General features: G+C 43.2%; 1 protein-coding gene across 5 annotated transcripts in view; it reads right to left on the bottom strand.

Moving 5' to 3' along the window:
* The window catches only part of Plcl2 (phospholipase C-like 2), a 179,630-nt gene that overhangs the window by 31,318 nt on the left and 124,473 nt on the right, over positions 1–23,839 (bottom strand). For all 5 annotated transcript variants that reach the window (XM_006524151.4, XM_006524152.3, XM_006524150.3 and 2 more), the window contains one exon: positions 16,986–17,061. In XM_006524151.4, the coding sequence (XP_006524214.1) occupies positions 16,986–17,061 (76 nt within the window). The remainder of the gene's footprint in view (positions 1–16,985; positions 17,062–23,839) is intronic.

The following is a 23,839-nucleotide window of genomic DNA, read 5'->3' as shown; positions in this document are numbered from 1 at the left end:
TTTCCAAATATTTATCACAAAGAACTACTCCAGTTAAAAAAAAAGAGTCCTATCTTATCAAGAAACTTAAAAACAGGGTTCCTTCTCCTTTTATAAAACAATTCTGTTTAAAACACAGTGCAAGGTCAACAGTGGCTGTAAAACTCAGAAAAGCAAATGTTAAGATCAAGTCATCCAGCCTGCCCCAGATGTTTGAAAACTCCTCGTTGTTTAATTGTAGGAAAGAGAAGGGCATAGGGAGGAAGGAGTGGGCTGGGAGAGGGGGTGGGTCTGTGGGTCCTGGACAGGTAAGGAGCGAGAACTGCAGCCACTCAGACACTCTACAGAGCATGGAGCTCTGAGAGTGGGGCCTCACTGGAAAGTTACAAACCTCAGCCCCCACACTGCACCTAAACGCAGAGGTTCTCCCTCTAGGAGTCTATGGTTTAAGATGCTGGGACAGGTGCAGACGCAGGCATTTTTAGCACGTTAAGAGGGCAGGGCTAGGGATTTCTTGGAGGACAGCTGGACTAGGAGAGTAAGGAGCTAAGTCAGGCTAGAGAGATGTGTACAGGGCTAGGCTCAGGGATAACACTTGAAGCTCCAGAAATGACAAGACCACCAATCCTGTCTGTCCTTCAAGGGAAGGGGGCAGGAAGTGAGGAGGGCCGGTAAGGGTCTACTTTTTCTTTCTAGTCACTGCCTACTTCACATGGACATGATTTTTAAGTGATCTTGAACAGTGTTCTCTATGTTCTCCCTTATTAAAAGATTCTAACATAAAACCTAATGAGGAACACTTTCTTCAAGAAGTAAAGAGGAGCTTTTTGCCATGTGGGTTTCTAAAGAGAACTTCCCTATTTGTGTCAATTAATAGACAATGATCTCTAATATAAAAGTCAGGGGATCTCACCATTTCGAATAATGAGAGTAATTCTTGATTGCTGAAGTTAAAACATTATCTGGTTACGTATTGATGACACACCACTGGTAAGCAATTTGATGACACGTCATGCTACATTGTAGTAAAGCTCCTTATTCAAACATGCCAGTTACTTTGCAAGAATGGCCACAGAGCTCTAGGTACATTAACAGCAAACTAAGAATGGTAACTTGTGTTTAAGCAATCAGCATAACTATTCATAATTTTGTTAGGGAACACAATGGCAAAGTTATTAGATATCATACAGCCAAGATGGTAACAATATTAAAACAGTGACACAAAAATATATAACAATGGCTTTGTTTGAAATAAGCACCAAAATATGTGTATGTGTAATACCAAGGTAGCATTTTTGTACTAGAAGGCATGTCATACAGAAGATAAGACAGCCATGTGGCACAATATAAAACTTTACAAGATAAATAGGTTATTTAAAAATTATTTTAATCTCATAAAATAAACTAAAAATAATAAATCAGACAAATTTACATTTTGGAAAACCTAAGGAAGTGACTCTGTGATTTTAAGTAACCATATACAAGATAACAGCCAATCCCTCTCACGTAAATCTTTGAGGAGTAAGGCTGAGTGTCTCTTATCAGCAGACCACAGGTCATCCAGAGCCTGGGACATAAGCAGGGAGCGAATAGCACAGCTCAGTGCTGACTGCTGGCAGGCAGGGCCAGGGCCTCTCAGTTTGCCTGACTCTCCTGGTCAGGTGGCTCTTACTCTCTGGCATGCGAGCTTTCTCTGCACTCATGCTCAGCAGTTGTATCTTTTCCCCGTGGCCCTGGATTACAGCTGTTTGATTGGCAGTCCCTCAACTCTCACACTGAGGTAGCACCCACCACACAGGTTTTTTAATAAGGCTTGTTTAGTAGAGTCTTTACGGATGGATCTTAAAAGCATAGGAAGATTAGGAGCTCCCCAAAGTAGCTTCTGCTGGGCTAGGAAGAAGCCCAGGAACACTGGGAACACTCCATCAGTGACACCTCTGAGTTGTCACCAGTGAGAAACGATGCACACTAAGAGGCCTTTGTGAGGGAGGCCTGTCTCGTCATCTAATCTGCAGCATTGGGAACTGAAACAGAGGCCCTTCCAGCTTCAAAGATTAAGCATTTTTCACAAGATTATAGATAAAAAAACATAGTTTTCATAGATAGTTTAAAAACTGGAATTTTGTTTAGCCTGAGAAAATTACTCTGACAGTCATCTGCAAAATCAGTATTAGGAGCTTTACAGCATGTGTGAGAGCCTAAGGAGCCTTGGTACCTCAGAGAGCACTGTCTGGAGAGGGGCAGATGGCTGCTGCTGCTGCCTTGCTGCCTCTGCTGTGTGGACAGTGGGAAGCAGTCTGCGGTTCAGAAATAGACCAGGTCAACAATAATGGCAGACAGAGACATGGCTCCTTGTATCTTTTTACTTCCAAAATGCTCTTCCAGAACACATTTGCCATACTTTTGTACGTTTCAGAGGCACATATAACTTGTCACATTATCTTGGAGTTAATTCTTAACAAAATAATTATGTTTCTCCTGTTGGTCTATATCCCAAACACTAGTTTGGTTTCAACTAAATGACATAAATGACTGAAAGTACAACTCGCCATGTTTCCTTTAAAGGGAAAAGTGCACCAGGGAACACCAGTTAGAGAGGTAGCAGAGGCCAGAGCAGATGTAACAGCACCAGGCCCTCAGCTTATTCCCACAATCCATGGAGAAAAGTCAGCTGATAAGACGAAAGGATGGACCATCCAGAGACTGCCCCACCCGGGGATCCATCCCATAATCAGCCACCAAACCCAGGCACTACTGCATATGCCTGCAAGATTTTGCTGACAGGTCCCTGATATAGCTGTCTTGTGTGAGGCTATGCCAGTGCCTAGCAAACACATAAGTGGATGCTCACAGTCAGCTATTGGATGGAACACAGGACCCCCAATGGAGAAACAAGAGAAAGCACCCAAGGAGCTAAAGGGGTCTGCAACCCTATAGGTGGAACAACAATATGAACTAACCAGTACCCCCCCCCCCCCCCCAGAGCTCGTGTCTCTAGCTGCATATGTAGCAGGAGATGGCCTAGTCGGCCATCACTGGGAAGAGAGGCTCCTTGGTCTTGCAAACTTTATATGCCCCAGTACAGGGGAACACCAGGGCCAAGAAGTAGGAGTGGGTGGGTAGGGGAGCAGGGTGGGGGGAGGGTATAGGGAACTTTCGGGATAGCATTTGAAATGTATATAAAGAAAATATCTAATAGAAAAAAAAAAAGAGAAGTCATCTGAGATAGTACTTGTTGACAATCCCAATGCTGGGGACGGAGGGGCTGGGGGCACAAGGGACCCTTGGGCCAGCTACAAGACAACCTGGAAGATTTAGTGAGCCCAGGCAATGAGGCAATCCCTGTTAAGTGAATGGTTCTTGAAGAACAATCTGAAGTGGTCCTCTGTCCTCTACACACACACACACACACACACACACACACACACACACACACAGAGAGAGAGAGAGAGAGAGAGAGAGAGAGAGAGACAGAGAGAGACAGAGACAGAGACAGACAGACAGATAGACAGAGGCAGAGACACAGGCAGGCAGGCAGGCAGGCAGGCAAGCACTGGTAAAGAGACTAGAATTCTTCCACATACTGCCATCCATATACAGCCAGGGGTTACAGTTAATCCCGAGTTAAGAACCACATCTTAGTGGTTAACTAGAAGTGTGGTCCTGTGAAAGGGTGACTTGAGGGCCAGGTGCTGTATTATTCAACAGTCAGCACAGATAGACATTTAAAGGAATCAAAGCTTGAAGGCTGAGAACACAGTACACAACCCAGACAAAGCCAGAGAGTCACAAGCCTATGCTTAGAGGTGACTAAGCCCAGGAGCCAGCAAATGGTCAATCTCACAGAGAACTGCCACAGTTGCTCTTTCAAAACATATTTTTACATTGTATGTATGTGTGTGTGTGTGTGTGTGTGTGTGTGTGTGTGTGTGTATGTGTGTGTGTGTGTGTGTATGTATGTATGTATGTATGTATGTATGTGTGTGTGTGTGCCTGTGTATGGGTAAGCTCAAGTGTCTGAAGAGGCCAAGGCACTGAATTTTCCTGGAGCTGGAGTTACAGGCAGTACCTGGGAAACAGACTCAGGTCCTCTGGGAGAACGGCACTAGCTCTTTAACCACTGAGCAACCCCTCCATCCTGATGGTTACTCTTTTTGTTTAAAAACAAAAAGCACCACCACCACCATCACAACAAAACAAATCAACAAACAACAACAAACAACAACAACTCAGACTTTTAAAGCCTTGGTTGCTCTGTGCCCCCCAACCCTGCAGTTGGATTCCTCTGGTTACACAGACTGCTCTCAGAGAAGAACAGTAGGTCATTTTACCTCTGGGATACTAACCAAGGAGAGAACCTGCTTAAATACTTTCATTGTGATGACACTGGGAACTAAGGAAACGACAAATGGAAAATCCCTGGTTAGGTGATGTCCAAAGGTTTAATTCAGTCTCAAATCACAGGCCACATGAGAAAGAACCATGTTAGTCCACTGGTCTATACTGGAGGCCATAGAGGCATTAACTTTAGGTTTGTAACTGCAGTTCTTAAACACACAGTTTAAAAACTTTTATGATCATATGAAAGTGTGTCAATTAGATGTTTATATAAAGAAACACTTTTGAAAGTGCTTTTCCTGTGTGTGTGAATACATGGACACATACGTGTGGGTTTGTGGACTGTACCTTACAAGTGCCTGTGCACCTGTGTGTAAAGGCGGGGTTGAAATTTTGTGCCCTTCTTCAGCCAGTCTGCACCTGACTTTGAGACACGGTCTCTGAGGGAAGTCGCAGATTGGCTACATGGCTGACGAGGGAACACTGAACGGCTCTGCCTCATTGCCAGCAGAGGGTTACAAAAGCCCACCACAGCCACCTTTTCAACGGGCTCTGGAGATCCGAATGCAGCTTACCCTGCTGCAGGGAGACGCTTTCCTGAGGATCACCTCAAGCCAGTCACTGATTCTCCACATGCCATTTCCTTAAAATCCAAACAGCTCAGGTTTCTGATGCAAATGGGCATCTGGCCACATAATTATCCAAAGAGTACTTCAAAATGCTTTATAATTTAAATATTTTAAGTGGATGTTTTTGAGTTTCAGATTTAATGATAAAAGTCAAGGTAACATTGGTAGACTGTCATGTTTTTCAAAATTAATAAATGGGAACACAATTTTCAAATGAGCTAATGAAACCAGCCTGAAACAAGAGCACAAGTATCCACAGCTGTACCAGAGCACACTGAAGAGAAACATCGAAGCTTACTACTGATTCATCTCAGCACAAATAACACTGGAAACCCGTCGTCATTCCTCAGTGTGAGGCCCAGCATATGCACATCTATGTACACATATGTTAACTATGGTTAACAAAAGCACAGAGAAGCAACTTGCTGTGTAAAGGAGATGGAACTAAGTCAGAAACAGAGTATTGTTTCCTCATCTCATTGAAATCAGAGCCATTTTCCATAAGTAAATATAACACAGGTGACCTTTTACACATCCTGGCTATGGTATCTTCTATAAATTCTAAATATAGGAGATTAAATACAGCACACAACTTCAACAGTCATGAGGTACATTGATCTTAAAACAATGTACTTAAAGATTAGTTTTATTTTACCTTTTAAACTAAAAAGTTATTTAGAACTTACCAAATTAAGTATAGTAGGTTTTTGCTTCCATGGGTTCTATATCTGTGGATTCAATTAGCTCCTGATTGAAAATGTTGTGGTTACACGAATAATTAGTTCTTAGCAGAAAATTTACTTTGCTGTCTATTCTTTAAAAAAAAAATTCTCCCATCAAACAAAATCACAAGAGTATCTCTATGTTTCAAAAGACGGAAAGTGAAATCAAAGAGTCCAATTTATAAATGGTCTCAAAACTTAACTAGATTGCATAACTTTAATTTATTTCCAATTCCCCAAATTCCGTATAGGGGGCTGTTTGTAACCTAGAATATAGAATCTACATGACAGGGATGTTTAGGACATAAGCAGAGGGAAAATCACCAACCACATTGAAAATGCTATGGCACAACGCACTGCCCTGAAATGAAATCCGGATTGGGTTCCTTAACGAATTTCCACACAGTACATTTAGATACACAGCCTTGATTAAGTCCTCTGCCCAGCCCTGGTGAGGTCTGGTGTGTATATGTGAGCACAAGGGTATTTCATCTTCATCCTGTGGAGGTGTGGAAATGCCTAGTTACTTCCCAAATGGTTCAGGGCTGTAGTCTCCTTTTCTTGGCCATCTTCCCAAAACAATCTTGGCATTAACAAAAGCCAAATTATTTTAAGATGGATTTTGAACTGTTAAATCCTATTCCACATGAGACAGAATAGATAAACCAGCTCTTTTAAATATAGCCCTGAAACCAGATGGATGGCAAGATCTGTGTGATGCCGAATCCACCGCAGTACAATTTGTGAATGAATTAGACGAGTCTCTCTCCCTCCGCCAGCATTTTCCATCTGGGCAAATCTAGGTGAGCGAAGTTGCATAACTTGATGTTTTTTGGAATTTAACCATCATGCACAGACATGTGACTCATTTGGGTAACAGAAGAACTAAGCTCAGCGAGATGCTCCTCCTGTCCCGCCCGTCACAGAGGGACGCGCAGCGGCCACCTTACCACAGTTACTGAGATAAGGCTTGCTTGCTCTTTTCCCTTCATTGGTGAGATGGTAGACTACTAGCACTAGCAAAAACCAAGGTCTGCTCTAAGCAATGAAAAATACATTTATTGACATAAATAACCACACCCTACAGAGAGTACCCCACCACGCCCCGTCTGCAGTTCTCTTCCATTTTATTTACTTCTAGATAGACAGTACGACACAACAAGTTAAAAAGCTTAAGCCTACAAATCAATGCACAGAAAGTGTCTTTCCTTTCTCCATCTATCAGTTTCCGTGCCCCACTCCAGCTGAGCTGTTACCTCAGGAGCCTTCCAGAGAAATATCACAGCCATAGGCTCTGTGCTTCTAGCCCCATCTTTTAAAACAAATACTGCAAATAATATATATTTTATAAAATTATTATGCACATATTTTTACATATATGCATATAGTATGTGAATACATACCTATATATGCACACACATACATATTGCATATAATATTCATTATACATATGTATAATATACTTTAGCAGGGACTTCTTGTTGAAAATTGAGATTGTTCTCAATACTGCAAAGAAAACTTTGCCAAGTATGTAATCCTATCTGCACAAAGCTCCTAAAAAAATTAAACTGCTGACTCAAAATACATGTAATTTACAGATCTGAAATTGTCTGTGTGGCTTTCCTATGTTTGAACTCAAGTTACGCATGCCAGCTCTGAGACAGTTAAAATTTCCCCTGATGTCCTTCCAAGCTCTCACAATGTGTGTGTAAAGGGTCCTGAGGTCTCTTGATTAGCCTGGATCTGATGCAGGGCAGTCAGCATCCCTTTGGCACACCTCATCTCTTCTGTAGGCCAGCACATTCACCTGGCCACATAGGCTTCTGCACTTCAAGTGTGTGTATTTATTCTGTATCTCCTGACACAGAAGCGCTGGAGGGTCAGTCCACAGTCTCAACCTACAGTCACCTTTATATTTATGGTTCCCAAATTTATTATCTCTAGCCTTGGCCTGTCTTCTCAACTCTACACTGGGAAGTCAGTCAGGAAGTTACATTTAACTTCACCCCAAACAGACTCTGATCTTTCCTCTCAATACTGCCCAGGTTTGCTACAATAGTGAATAGCAGCTCCATCTCTCGAGGCTGGAGCAAAGATCTCGACTCATTCCCATTCCCCCCTTTTTATCCTACTACCTGTAAGTAATTTACTAGTAAATACTATCAGCCTAGCCTTCAGATTGCAAGTTTGGGCCACACAGAAAACTGTTCAATGTGTCTAATAACCACATTTGCTAACCTAAGAGCTCAGTAGACAGCCTGTGCCTGTATCCCAGCCTCATCTGTAGGCGATGGCAGTGCATGTGACGGCAGAGGGTTTTACTGTTTTGTATAAGCTCTTCCAGACACCGTTCTTGGTGTCTGGAGTGTGTGGAATAAACAGATGCCCAAGCCTGAGGACTTTAGGCAAAAGAAAACAGACCCTGTTTATGGATATGAGCAATTACAAGGTATGTGAGAAGGTAATAGCTGTTAAAGGGAAGAGAGCAGAGCAGGGCCAGGTGTCAGTGGGAGGGTGCTGCTAAGCTCTCAGAGTTGCCCTGGCTTCCTTCTGCTGCTGGGATAAAATATGCTGACACAGCACCACAGCACCATAGGGAAGAAAGGACTCATGCAGCTCACAGTTCCAGGCTACAGGCCATCACCACAAGGAAGTCCCAGTGGCCGAAGCCCGAAGCAGCCACTACCATCACATCTCCAGTTGCAAGCAGAGAAATGAATGCATGTGTGCCTAGCACTACTCACCTAGCTTTCTTTCTTTACTGTTACACAATTCAGGATTCAGACCCAGGGAATGGTGCCATCCATAACAGGTGATCTCATATAAATTAATGTGGAATAAAGACAATTCCTAAGAAACATCCACAGGCCACTCTGAGGTGTAGTCTCTCCCTGAGGCTCATTCCCCAAAGGGTTTTGGATTGTGTCATGTTGACAAAACCAACCATAAAAAGGGTGACCTTATCAGTCTGAATCATAGACTTGATCATGTCCTGGATTTCCTGCATTTTCCAGCCCTTTCTTCATAAGAGGATTCTCCCATTCAAGCAGCTCCTTGATTTGGATGACAGCCTGTTCTACACAGGTCTGACCTTCATCCCAATCCAAGAGCTCTTTCCACTTGACCCTTGTACTGTGAACTGAAAGAAAATTAAAATTCAAGGTCCATGACTCATGTGGCTTGCTAGTTAGGAAGGCTTTTTGGGCCTAGAACAAAGAACAAAGGCTGTAAAGTCATCCCAGGAACCAACTAGCCATAAAGTTAGGGAAGACATACAAGAATGTCCGGACTGGCCCGGCGCCTGCCTATCTCCTGCCCTTCTGACATGGGTTAAATGTTAACTAGATGCTCTGCTGTTACCTCGATCTGCACATACAGTTTGCTGATGTTTAAACTGTCCAATTGTGTGAAGCCACGCCAATTCTTCCCCTACCCCCACCCTTTTCCTATATAAACCCCTAGCTTTTGAGCCTCGTGGTCGACACCTCTGTCTCCTGTGTGAGATACATGCCGGCCTGGAGCTCCGTCATTAAACTACCTCGTGTGTTTGCATCAAGATGGTCTCTCGTGATTCTTTGGGTGTGCGCTATCTCGTGACTCGGGTGGGGTTATCCCCACGGAGGTCTTTCAGAACAACATGTGCAGCACACATGAAATAGTATTTCACACCTAATGCCTGTTTAAGCTGACACCTCAGGTTGGGAACAGAACACCAGGAAAGTTAGAAACACTAAGGATGGGTTTCTAACTATTTAATGATCTCCACTGCCTGTATATTCCCTCCAGTGTTCAAGACACTGGCAGGAACTGAAATGGGCTTTATAACTGCAAGTGTGGGACACAATGGGGTGCACTAGTGAGCTCTGATGACGGATGGAGCGCTAGCGAAGCATGATTGTGTAATTCCTGAATTAGACACTGGGGTGTTGTCCTAAGACCAACCCACATGCTTTAGCCTTGAATTAAAGTTCCATCATTGGACCCAACCTGAGTTTTTAAATATTTCTTCTGTGTCCTAACCAAATATTTCTTTTTAGTCAGAATAACATGCTCACATATATTGGTAGCACACCTTTATGATAAACCCTGAAAGGGTCCTATTCCTTTAGTATTTACAACTCCTTATATATCTTATATAATTCTATATTATACATTTTATAAATATAAGATATTTTATATTATTATATTTATTATGTTCTAAGAATTTCATATTAAAGATTGGCACTGGAGAGCTAGAAAACATGTAGAGGTCACCTATGCTAATTTATCTTAGATCTAATGATAACCTATGTGTGAATTTTAAAAATGTTCTAGTATTTGTCTGAGAAAAGTGATTTGTCTGTGGACTTAATTATGGTTCTTAGCTGCAGCAGGTAGTTATAACATACATAGCAACCATAGTTCTTTATCTGAACAGCAGGGCTAAAAGTCGAGGAGGACTATAGCTGACCCTACCTTCAATCCCTATGGAAACCATCAAATTGCTATTTAGATGAAAAGAATGTTCTCAGAGACTATGATTACCAAGGAAAAGCAGAGGAAGACACAGCCAAAGAGTACAACTTTGGAATGTGACCACAAAGCATGTACATCAGAAAGGGAAAGCCCCCTGCAACTTCCCTCCCCTTTTATTTGTGGAACAGGAAAAATGTCACCAATGAAAGGTATATACAAAAAAGGATTCAATGTCTTGGAAGGATAATCTGCTTATTACTCAGTCACCCAGCCAGTCCATGCTGCTTTTAAGCTGTCACTCTGTCCCTGGGGAGTGCACAGGGGACAGACATCCGGCCAAGAATGTACCAGAAGGTCTGCTCTACTTCTCCCAGAAAGAGAAGTTCTCAACCTGTAGTATGCTGATAATACTTAGATTGCTGAGCAGTATATGAAATATTTCAAGAGGGACCCTACCTCCAGGAGGTTCTGACTACCCTCTGAAACACCACCAGTGCAAAAGGTGATGTCAGGGATTGAGTAAAGAGGATGTGCCAGGAGATAGACTTCTAGACCAGCTGCTTGCGGACTCTGAGCTGTGAATGAGGTGTCACCTTTGCGATCCTTTCCCTTATACTTCCTTATGAAGGAAGAGAGAGAGAGAGAGAGAGAGAGAGAGAGAGAGAGAGAGAGAGAGAGGGAGGGAGAGAGAGAGGGAGAGAGAGAGAGAGGGAGAGAGAGAGAGAGAGAGAGGCAGGCAGTAGGAACAGTGCAACGATGCTGCTGGCCTTGCTACCTCTTGAGCCCCCAAAGCTTTCGCTGATGATTGCTAGTCATTTGGCACACGTCTTGGAGAGGGTCTGTTGAATGTATAAGAGAAAGGCTACCTGGAGACCATTGATGGTTATTTACTGAATTTCAGGGATGAAGATACACATTAAGTTTTCCATAGGGGTCTGGGTGGTGTTTGACACAGCCTCCCAAGGCCTTGTCTTCAAAAGGGTGTAGCTGTATATCACCTTCAAAGTTAGGTATAGAGTTAAGAAACCATTCTCCTTCTCTCAAAATTCATGCAGATAGTCTGTAATTTACACATCCTGGAGCATTATCGGAAATGATTCTCCAGCCTGCTAATGTTTTTAAGCTGCTGACCGCAAGTTATCCTAAAAGACCGCTCATGCAATTGATCTTAGGTCATTGCACCTAAGCTGCTGTCAGGGAATGGTATGTTAACCAAGAAGTAAGCAAGGCAGAGAAGGGCTAAGAGACTAAACTCACAGACCAAGACACTCAACAGAGGACAGGCTTCACTTCTGTAAGACAGAGCTGAGAGACACCCAGACATCAGGAGGCAAGTCATAGGCCTCTGTCTTTCCTTCTGCAAATCTTTCTAGAGTGAACACTAGTAAACTGTTGTCAGCAGGAGCCTTCCTGGTGACTTGCAGTTTTCTGTACTAGACTAAACAAAGATGTGAGAGAGCCATGTGATGATGGTGACAAGTTCTTCATCTGGTGACTGCAGCTCCCAGGGATACAGTAGGCTCTGGGGAGCCTGTCCACAAATAAAGACAGAGGCTTCAGACTTGAACCCAGAGCAGGCAGGTCTGTCTGACACTCTGTTTATCCTCCCCACACAGAGGAGTGCTGGGTCTTTATCTGCTTTAGGTAAGACAAATCCACTCAGCTTGGTCACAGGGTAAAGGCCAACTGCTCAGCTGACCAGAAGCAGCAAGCACAATAACAGAGCAGTACACAAATGTAAAGCTAGAAAACGAGTGTGAATGGGCAGGAAAGAAGAGTTGAACAGAAGGAGATCAAATACAATTTTTAACGTTCATGGAAGGGGAAAGGACATAAGCATACAGCAAGTGGAACATCAATGCTCTGGTAATGGCGTCCCCAAGCTTGAAGCTTCTGGGGAGCCACTCTGTTAAGTCATAGACTGGCTACAAATGTACCCCAAGCACAAAACTTGAAAATAAAAATTTGAAACACATATTTAAGATAGCAGAGGACTCAGAAAAAGTTCCTCTGGACAGGTAAGAGGAATGGTAATCAAAACTTCACTCTCTGGAGGACTTCTACCCCTTCAGTTAGAAATGCTGTAGCCAGAGCCTATGTGTACTCTTGGAGCTTCTACACAGGGCGCCTGGGGTGGCTGTGTGTATTTCTGAGTGTTCCCAGTCATCCTGAAAGAACCGGGATCCCTGAGACACTCATTCTGAGAGAACCCTAGAGACAAGGGGCCAGGCCTTGTGGAGCCTCATCCAAGGCTCCTGTAGACCATGTGTTCCTAAGACTCACAGGGGTGGGGGTGGGGTGGGGGGAGGAGGGCGGCAGGCCACAACCCCAGGAATACCTCAGTTCTACCTTCTGATTTCTTTCTGTCTGTCTGTCTGTCTGTCTTTCTGTCTTTCTTTCTTTCTTTCTTTCTTTCTTTCTTTCTTTCTTTCTTTCTTTTTTCTGTCTGTCTGTCTCTCTCTCTCCCCCTTCCTTCCTTCCTTCCTTCCTTCCTTCCTTCCTTCCTTCCTTCCTTCCCCTGACTTTTGTTTTCCCTTTTTAGTAGTCTGTTCCTGTTTCTAAGTAAGATGATTACATTGTTACGCTGTTGGAAAGTTTCCCAGCTTTACCTCTGACTTCTCTGTCTGAAGGATGAGGCTGCCATTCTTAACCTTCACCACTGTCAGGTAGGTAGCAGCTCTGACTGCTTCCTGACCCAGCTTTGAGACAGTTCCCGCCTCTCCCTACCTCACTGGCTCCCTGACTGCCGGGCACTCCTCATCCAAGCAGGTGGTCTGCAGTGGGAATGAGATTGCTTCTCACATCCCTCCCGCTTAGCCCCCAGCCCTTGGCCATGGCTGCCACGCAGCCTCTGGCAGCTCCTGAGGCTGCGGATAAGCAATTATCACTTATTTGGCCACTGCTGTGTTCAGCTGTTTCTGGGGATCTTGCTCTTCCTGTTCTCTTTGTCTTTATGGATTTTGAAGAAAAGACAAAGGCCCTGTGGTCGTTTTTAATGAGGTTTCAAGAGGGAGTGGAAATTAAGCAAAGGTGGTGTTCATTCTTATTAGAAAGCATGTAATTGATTTTGTCTCCCCCAGAGACAATTTCCCGCTTAAAACCACCCGCTAAAAACATGTGTTTCCTGCTAGTGCGTTCTCTGACCGTCCTGAAGCAAGTCAATTCAGTGACGAGAAAAAGCAAAACAAGGCACCGCCAGGCCAGTCAAAGCAAGGCTATGGCTCTGGTCACGGAAAAAGAAATAGAGATGACAGGGGGATTTTTTTTTCTTTTTCTAGAATTTGGCAAATTTTATCAGTGTTTATACATGTTTTAAAAATACTTTTTATGATGCTTCTTCCTCTGCAGGTTCCTGCTCAGTTCCTGTGCCCCTGACCATTTACTCGCCCGAGAAAGGGTGTGTTAATGTAGACACACTCATTCCTGAATAGCCCTGTGCTATTTATATTTTGGTTTTACTCACATGGTGTTCAGACACTGCCTCCCACACCACCTCGCATGGCCCAGTTTGCAGCTTCAGGTGGCACTGCTGAGCCCCGACTGAAGGGACACCCACGCCCAGCCCTGTCCCAAGTTCCCTTTGCCCTTTCCCCTGATGTTCCCACGAGGCAGGGCTTCCCTGTGCAATACTCTCTGCCTGTCTCTAAAAACCACATTGCTCTGCTGTCTCAGAAAAGGATCTGCCCTATTCCTCTGCCTAACTCTGCCTGTCTTTGTCTCTCTCTCTCTCTCTCTCTCTGTGTGTGTGTGTTGTGTGTATGTGTGTGTGTGTGTGTGTGTGTGTGTGTTGTGTGTGTGTGTTGTGTGTGTGTGTGTATGTGTCTCTGTGTGTGTGTGTGTGTGTTGTGTGTATGTGTGTGTGTGTGTGTGTGTTGTGTGTATGTGTGTGTGTGTGTGTGTGTGTGTTGTGTGTGTGTCTTTTAACATCTTACACTTCACTGAGTGCTACATATTCCTAGGAACAGAGTTTCCTTATTAAAAATTTCCTCACCTCCCACCCCCAAATTCTCTCTGCCACCAGCTTCTCCTGAAAGAACCAACTGCAGAAGCCTTGCCACCCATCAGTGCTGTTCCCATGGCCAGTTCTGACCTGCAAGGCTCTGTCTCCCTGGATGGAGGAGAGGCTACAGACTGCCAGCCCATCATGGTTGGAGGTCTTCACTAGAGAGAAAACCTTGCCTGCCCAACTCCCTCTCTACTTAACACCAAAGAAAACATTTCTCTCCCTGAAATCTGTTAAACCTCAGGGAGCCCCAGCCTAGACTCCCCGGGGTCACACTGGTCAGAATTCCTATTTTCACTGAGCCGTTTAAATGAAATGTTATCTAATGTGAGTATAAATTTGTGTTTAAAAAGCTAGAAATACTTGGCAGCTCTTTCTTATTTTGGTGACCTATACCTTCCTTTCCAAGACCGAAGTTCTGTAAACACTGTAAGAATCACTTCTAAAGCAAAATCTTATACAGACATCTTCTGAACTCAGTACAAATTACCAAGTCTTCATATGACTAATGATCGTATGCCCTTACAATAACTGTAAGCATGAGAAATGAAAGACCAGGGCTCTAAGTATTTCTACGTAGGTAGCAAGGGCAACCAAAAGATAATCTTGGCTCGACTAGTAATGTCCTTATGCCTAGGACACCTGGAGACTGACTGAGCAGCCACTCTCTATTCATCACCAGAGCAGTCCCTGGGGTAGGACACTCTGCTTAGTAGAGCAAGCATTTCGTTACTAAAATCAAGCTAAAAACCAAAAACCCATTATAGAAGACATCAATCAAATTTCATCAACCAGGGAATCTGCAAAACTGACATAATCAAATAACTGAATTAATAAACAGTTCCCGCTTAAAATTCAACAAAATTCAAAAATACTTATACATGTGCTTAACAGAATACTTAATAAAAGTCAAATCACATTTTTGCTAGTTAACATTCAAGTCACCACTCTGCACAGAAGGCTAGAACAGATGTCTTGGGTAAGATACAGAGTGTAACAATATACAATGTTGGTGTTGTAGGAAGCTATCCTGTTCAGAAGATGGAATGCATTAATAAAATGCACAATAATTGAAGTTCTATCAACTGGAAACAAACAAGTGAGTTGAAGAGCCCAAGAGAATGCTTTAGTAGGAACCCTGGAATCATGAAAGGTCTTCAGACACACTGGGTAACTGCAAAAGTACTACTAGCTGGCAGAGGAGCACAGAGAGTCTGACTAAAGGGAGAGCTTGTGAAACTCGATGGGGTTGACTATGCAGGGACAGGCCAGGAGAAGGACTACCTGTGTGCACCAGGCACCGCTGTGCCTTCCTCAAGCTTTCTCAAGCTCCTCCATATTGCAAGTTGCCCTATTCGATTCTGCCTTTTGAAATTCTCTACACACAGCTGTTTAGCCTTGAAAGGCTCAAAGCACCAATGGCTTTGCGTCGCTTCAACGAGGCATCTTGGCCATGAACATTTTCAGATAGTGTGCATGATTGGAAGACTCCAAAAGGATAAAACTAGGCTCACTTATTTTCTACATTTTGGTATGCAAGAGCTACTAAGAGCCTTATGCATGTAGAAGTTCAAAACATATTTATTAAGTGTAGGAGCAGATGGAGTATGACGGGTCTTCTGTAATGCTGGCAACATGGTAGGAGACTTGGGTGATGGCCTTGTTGCATAGTGTGGAGATCAGATTTGCATCCCGACACCCTGGTAATCTAATGTATGACTCCCTGTAGGATAATGTCATGCCAAAATGGCATTTGGGTGGATACTGTAGGGAGAACTAGCTTAGAAAGGGCTAAAAATAAAAACATCATTTTGCTAACAGTACTTTACTGAAGAGGAAGAAAAAAAAACCCAAGGCAAGGATTTGAGAGTTTGTTGATTAGTCACAAATATGAATATTCATTCAGTGAATACCAAAATGTTTCACATATGCCTTTATTTCCAATTTACTTTAATTCATTTATGGAAAAAGTGACTTTTTAAAAAGCACAGCAATTAAACTGGGTATAGTGGCGCACTTTAGTCTCAGCACTTGGGAGGCAGAGGCAGGCGGACCTCTGTGAGTTTGAGGCCAGCCTGCTCTACAAGTGAGTTACAGGACAGCCAGGGCTGTTACACAAGGAAACCCTGTCTCAAAAACAAAAACAAAAACAAAAATCAAATGAACCAAAAGCATAGCAATTGTAAAAATCTCTGTATTTTAAAGAGGTCTCAGAAGCAAATTCAGCCTTATTTAAAACTTGAAATATTCATGTTAGAACCAATCTGATACTTGGAGTGAAAAGTGGGAAGACTATATAGCTAAGTTTTGATGTTGCCCACCCCGCCTACCCACATCTGCACCCACACTAAGCAGTTGTAAAGGGGCTGGCTCCCTGAAAAAGCCCATTCCTTTGCTCCAGTCCCCCTCACAATAGAGTCACAAGTGAGTGGCAGGATGTCTGCGGGAACAGAACTGAGGAAGAGATTAATGCAGCTCTCGGCCACAACCTCATGCTAGAGATGCCTGGAGATCTTGCTTTTTTTGGAGACAAGGCCCCACTCTGTAGATCAGATTGGCCTTACATTCCCTATCCTACCCTGGAATTCCAAATGCTGGGATTACAAACGTAAGCCACCATGCTCAGATCACCTGCAGATTTTTAATAGTTACGAATCTCCTAGCCAGTGCTGCAGACCAGTGTTGATGTATCCAGGGAAATCCATTAACTGGAGTTGAGAACCGCTGGATTAGTGTTTTCTTTAGCCATGGACAAATAATTGTCTTATTTCTCCTCTTGACAGAGTATCAAAGGGAAGACATAATTTTGAGGAAAACAGGTGATGGTCTTAATTTTGTTTTAAAGGAACTTCCACTCACCTGCCTTCTGACAGTGCACGATCTTTTCATACACAGCGTCTGCATTTTCAATCAGTGCCTTGAGGGACTGCATCATCTGTAAAAGGAACATCCAGATGTGAGATCACTGAGAGTCAGACTTCTTCCTGCCACTACACACCAGACACATCTTAAAACAGGCAGACAGGATGTTCTGGCTCCCACGGCTCAGGTGTCTATGGAGGTAAAACCAATAAAACCGTACATCTTCCTATGTCTAAACAGTACTGACTACACATGCAGTCCAGGTGTAGTTAGGCTAGTAACCACTGAACTTGCCCAGGGACAATAATGGATAAAAAGTTATAAATAAGTGAGTGTGCTCAACCTGTTTAAGGACTCTTGGGTTTTTTGTTTGTTTGTTTGTTTGTTTATCTCTTTGGAGGGGGTATGGTCTTCTACTGTAGTCCAGCATTGCCTGGAACTCATTAGGTGGCCCAAATGGCCTTAAAATTGGACAAATTTCCACCTCAACCTTCTAAGTGCTGGGACTATAAGAGTGAGCACTATGTCTGGCTTTGACTTGAATTTTGTCACACACACCCCTTTTGGTGATCATTTTAACAAAATGTTCAAACTCATTACATAAACAACCCTAGCACTTCTGAAGCTTTAACCCACTTTAACCAAAAATATCTTCATATGAAAATTAGTAGGGCTGGAGAGATAGCTCAGTGGTTAAGTCCTGAGTCCAAGTAGCTCACAACCATCTCTAATGGGATCCAATGCCCTCTGCTGGTGTGTCTGAAGACAGTCACAGTGTACTCATATACATAAAATAAATAAATCTTAAAAAAAAAAGAAAATTAGTATAAAAATTCAAGAGCTAGGGAAGCGGCACACAGGTAAAGCACTCAGTAAGCATGCAGGAGAGCCTAGGTTTCAGTGGGCGGCAACAGCACAATGTGTGGAGAGGGAGGTGAAACCATGAGCGTCACGTGACACTGCCTCACAAACAATATTGAATACATCCCATCTGCTAAAAATGCCTCTAACAATGGTTTTGGTCAGCACCCACCCTAAGAACTAGGGGTTAGACAGATTTCCTGGTAGGGCAGACAGGGAGGGGGACATGACTGGGTAATAAAGACAGTAAAACCCCTGACCTGAGACAAAGCCCCGCAGCTTAAGACAAAGGCCTTGCATTTTTTTCTCTTGCCTGTAGAGCCCGAGCTGATAGAGCTGATCAAGTTCAAGGCCAGATCTGAGTAAGTTCTGAACCTTGACACAGTTCTGGGCCAATCAACCATCCCACCTTTCTAGAAACTAACCAACCTGACCTTGGGTTTAAAGAGACACACCCCGGAGACAGAGCATATTTTGGGTTCCTAAGTGTCCCCTCTGCTCACAGTAGAGTTTCTTTGTTTTCCTAAGTGTGCTTCCTCACCCCACTGTGAGCTTTCCTTCAGCTGACAGTTATGCCTGCCATGTTCAGCATTTCTTCCCCACTACCTAGCTAGTTCAGGATTTTTCTTGCCTTTTAATTTTCTTTAAAATTAGGTATTTTCTTCATTTACATTTCCAATGCTCTCCCAAAAGTTCCCCCATACCCTTCCCCCAAACTCCCCTCCCCGCCCCCACTCCCACTTCTTGGCCCTGGCATTCCCCTGTACTGAGGCATATAAAATTTGCAAGACCAATGGGCCTCTCTTTCCAATGATGGCCTACTAGGCTATCTTCTGATACATATGCAGCTAGAAACACGACCTGTGTGTGTGTGTGTGTGTGTGTGTGTGTGTGTGTGTGTGTGTGTAGGGGGGGTACTGGTTAGTTCATATTGTTGTTCCACCTATAGAGTTGCAGACCCCTTTAGCTCCTTGGGTACTTTCTCTAGCTCCTCCATTGGGGTCCCTGTGATCCATCCAATAGCTGACTGTGAGCATCCACTTATGTGTTTGCTAGGCCCCCGGCATAGCCTCACAAGAGACTGCTATATCTGGGTCCTTTCAGCAAAATCTTACTAGTGTATGCAATGGTGTCAGCGTTTGGAGGCTGATTATGGGATGGATCCCCGGGTATGACAGTCTCTAGATGGTCCATCCTTTCGTCTTAGCTCCAAACATTGTCTCTGTAACTCCTTCCATGGGTGTTTTGTTCCCAATTCTAAGAAGGGGTAAAGTGTCCACATTTTGGTCTTTGTTCTTCTTGAGTTTCATGTGTTTTGCAGGTTGTATCTTGTATCTTGGGTATTCTAAGTTTCTGGGCTAATGTCCACTTATCAGTGAGTACATATCATGTGAGTTCTTTTTTGATTGGGTTACCTCACTCAGGATGATGCCCTCCAGGTCCATCCATTTGCCTAGGAATTTCATAAATTCATTCTTTTTAATAGCTGAGTAGTACTCCACTGTGTAAATGTACCACATTTTATGTATCCATTCCTCTGTTGAGGGGCATCTGGGTTCTTTCCAGCTTCTGGCCATTATAAGTAAGGCTGCTATGAACATAGTGGAGCATGTGTCCTTCTTACCATTTGGAACATTTTCTGGATATATGCCCAGGAGAGGTATTGTGGGATCCTCCGGTAGTACTATGTCCAATTTTCTGAGGAACCACCAGACTGATTTCCTGATTGCAAGGTTGTAGAAGCTTGCAATGCCACCAACAATGGAGGAGTGTTCCCCTTTCTCCACATCCTCGCCAGCATCTGCTGTCACCTGAGTTTTTGATCTTAGCCATTCTGACTGGTGTGAGGTGGAATCTCAGGGTTGCTTTGATTTGCATTTCCCTGATGATTAAGGATGCTGAACATTTTTTCAGGTGCTTCTCAGCCATTCAGTATTCCTCAGGTGAGAATTCTTTGTTTAGCTCTGAGCCCCATTTTTTAATGGGGTTATTTGATTTTCTGGGGTCCACCTTCTTGAATTCTTTATATATGTTGGATATTAGTCCCCTATCTGACTGAGGATAGGTAAAGATCCTTTCCCAATCTGTTGGTGGTCTTTGTGTCTTATTGACGGTGTCTTTTGCCTTACAGAAGCGCTGCAATTTTATGAGGTCCCATTTGTCAATTCTCGATCTTACAGCACAAGCCATTGCTGTTCTATTCAGGAATATTTCCCCTGTGCCCATATCTTCGAGGGTTTCCCCCACTTTCTCCTCTATAAGTTTCAATGTCTCTGGTTTTATGTGGAGTTCCTTGATCCACTTAGATTTGACCTTAGTACAAGGAGATAGAAATGGATCAATTCACATTCTTCTACATGATAACCGCCAGTTGTGCCAGCACCATTTGTGGAAAATGCTGTCTTTTTTCCACTGGATGGTATTAGCTCCCTTGTCAAAGATCAAGTGACCATAGGTGTGTGGGTTCATTTCTGGGTCTTCAATTCTATTCCATTGGTCTACTTGTCTGTCGCTATACCAGTACCATGCAGTTTTTGTTTTTGTTTTTTATCACAATTGCTCTGTAGTACAGCTTTAGGTCAGGCATGGTGATTCCACCAGAGGTTCTTTTATCCTTGAGAAGAGTTTTTGCTATCCTAGGTTTTTTGTTATTCCAGATGAATTTACCTGGCAGAGAAAACTAACTTGACTAAGACGAACACATCAGTTCCTTTAAACTTTAACTTGATTTGTATTACTTATTAATAACTGCCAGCATCGTTATTCTATAGTAATTAAATATATGTAGGTTGAAAACCATATTCTTGTTATATTTATTTAAAATATATCCAACATGTCTATTAAGAGCACCAAAGTCTTAAAGCCCGTCAGATAGCACTGATCCATTTCCTGTGCTCCAAGACACACTTTACTGCTCACTCAGGGCCCAGAGCCACAGCCCAACAGACGAGCTTGCACTTTGGAATTTAACATCTTAACATTCGTTCCTCAAGCTCTGAGTAATTCATGTAAATTAAAATTTTCTATTTTACAGCTTAACATATTGAGCAGGCAGTGATAAAACAAATAGTTAAGAACCCTATTGTGCTGATATGAAGTGATTTGTGCCGTTACAAATCTGCATACTGAAAAGGTCCAAACCGTCATCAGTGACCTTTGCTCAGCTTTGATGTTCGCTCAATGAGTTATGGAGAAGCAAGCAGGTTTCGTAGCAAGGGTGGAGGTTGCCACAGCTCATTATCAAGGAACTGGTCAATGGGGGTCCAAAATAAAACAGGAACAAGGCAAATACAAGCAATGAAATGAACCCAGTTTCAAGGCACAAGAGCAGGAGGGATGGAGAAGAAAACCACAGCATCACCATAGGCCCACAACACATATGTAAACTCTTGAGGCAGAAAAGGTGTTTGCATTTGTGAGTTCTGGCCCTGTATATCCTTTTATGACGATGATATTAAATCTCCCTTATTATAAAAGGGGCTTATTAAAGACATCACACCTCATAATTCGAGGGCTAAAAAAGTGGATGCCATGGCTGAGTCTCCATGAACCCAGGAGGCCGGGCAGAGCATGTCCTACTAGCTCAAAATTTGCTGAATGAGCATGGCTTCTCTTTGAGGGTTCACTGGGAATGCTGCCAGTGCACTACTGACTCTAGTGTTACCTGGAAAGTCTGCTGTGATGCAGCTCAGAGAACCAGCACACCACACTGGTACTACAGAAGCACCTTCTAGGGAAAAGAACCACCAGAGGTTAAACCAGTCTCCTCCTTTTAGTTGTAAAATGCATGGAAAGCTTGAAAGAAGCTTGAGAGGAATCTCAGAGGTATGGACTGGAAAGCTCTTCTGTCTCCTGTGCTCTGGAACTCAGTGTGTGTGTGTGTGTGTGTGTGTGTGTGTGTCTGCGCATGTGCATGCTTTTGCATGTTCTATCTTTGTGTGTGCAGGCTGAGATCTTCTGTGCACTAGGATCTAAGCTAAGTGCTCAGGCAGAATTAATAGTTGTTGCTGACACTGAAACCGAGGCAGGGAAAGAAGACATGTAAATGAACACCTACATTGCACTGATATTGGAGGCATAGAGCTACAGGTGTGATTCAGCCCTTCGTAGGCTGGGCCCTTCGGTAGGTAGGGTGTGTTAATGTGTAGATAGGGATCTGTGTATGGCTCAGGTTATTCTATAGGTTCCTTGCTGATAATGGTAGTGACCATGTCCTCCCATTTCTCCTAAGCAGTGTATACAAAGAAAGATGGCTAATATTCAGGGTGGAGAGCAGCATTTGGCCTGTAAGTCAGCAGCAGCAGCAGCAGCAGGTATTCACCGAACATGTTAAGGGGGAATTGCAGAGGGAGGCATCCAGAGAGAACAATGCACAGAATAAACAATACGCAAAGCCAGCAGGAAGAAAACAGTCCTTACCCAACACATTTACTCTGCCACAGCTGCTGTAAATGTCTGCACTATTTCCTCTGAAAGGTGGAACCAGTGATTTATGGGACTGTATCTTTTTATAGTTTGGAGGTATTTACGATCAAATTAATATTTGGTAACTATTAGTCCCTGGTCCTTGTCCAGAGCATAGAATGCACTAACCTGCAGTGAAGCCCTCTGGGCTGAAGGCCCCTGTGGCTGTATCAGGTAACACTGTGTTAGGCCAGAGGGACAGGGCTAAGTGTGGACCTTCCTAAGGGACTGCTTGGCTGCTGTCTTCCTTTCATTCCACTGGCTATTATGACTGAATGAAAAACGTGGTTCTGAGGATTCTGCAGGTGCAGAAGGAGAGCGATCTGGTAAAAGGCAGTTCCTACCTGGGTCTACTACTTTGTAGCTAGCTGCAATTATATAGTATGAATGCTGGCTGGATGAGTCAAGGCATAGTCATTCAGGCCTCCTCCAAAGTTCAAGTGCTGTATCTCACAGGACTGCTCACATGATCCATGTGGGGAAGCTAGGCTCTCAGACTCACAGATGTAAACACCAAAGAGCCACCTGAGAGCTCAGCCACTTTCTCGGGGTCCTCTGCTACTGTGGGTGATGGGCCTGAAATTCTATTTGCCTTCAAAGGCCCCGAATGATCTGCAATACCACTCTCTTCTGAGTAGGGCCCCACACATGTAAAAATAGAAAGGCACTCCGTTCAATGACACTCAAATTCAGAGGGAACCGTTCCACCCCTCAGAGGAATGCAGAAAGAAAGCATCATGCCCATTACTAAACTGGCTCAACATTGTTGGCTTTATCCTTAAATTATAAAGTTTATTTTTCCATGCTGGAGATCACAGAACTTGTCATGCTAGCAGTCAGTATATTACTGCTGATGAGCTTCAAGACCAGAACCATCTCTTCAAATGATGTTTTAATGTAACACCAAGAAAATGCACATTTAAAATATTATAGAAATAAGCAAATTACTTAATTTATTACTATAAAAGAAATAATTTTTTTTTGGTGAAAAGCACTAGTGCACTCTCACATCAGAGTACAGACCAAAGCAGATGTGTATGAGATAGTCTCAAGAGCAGAGCCAAGTGAGTAAGTTCCCTTAAGTTGTTCTGCCTTCACTGTGAATGTACACTGATATGTCAATAGAATGCTAGGCCAGAGAAAAGGGTTGATTTTATAAGCACTATTTACAAAACTGCAAGTAAATTAGTTTCATCAATCTCTCTCTGTTCATCACAGAGGTATAAGGCTTGGCATAGCACTCAGACATCCACTGCCAGGTGGAATAACCAGCCATATAGGCATGGACATTATTTATTTAGTATAAAATACTTTTATACAGTCACTGCTAATGGATTTTTTTTTTATTAGTGACTTGTTTACTAGTAGCTCCTAAATTTTTAACACTAATGCATTAGGAAAGTCTCGGAAATAACAAGTATGCTCAACTCTAATATAGGCTTAAAACTGTCTGTACCCAGCTCCAGGAGGATCCAATAATTCTGGATTCTCTGGCACCTATAACTCATTCACAATTCAATGCACAC

Source organism: Mus musculus, chromosome 17 (genome assembly GCF_000001635.26).
Source record: "Mus musculus strain C57BL/6J chromosome 17, GRCm38.p6 C57BL/6J".
Classification (NCBI taxonomy): domain Eukaryota; kingdom Metazoa; phylum Chordata; class Mammalia; order Rodentia; family Muridae; genus Mus; species Mus musculus.
Note: the sequence above shows the minus strand (reverse complement) of the source record. Positions and strands in the feature narration are given on the sequence as shown.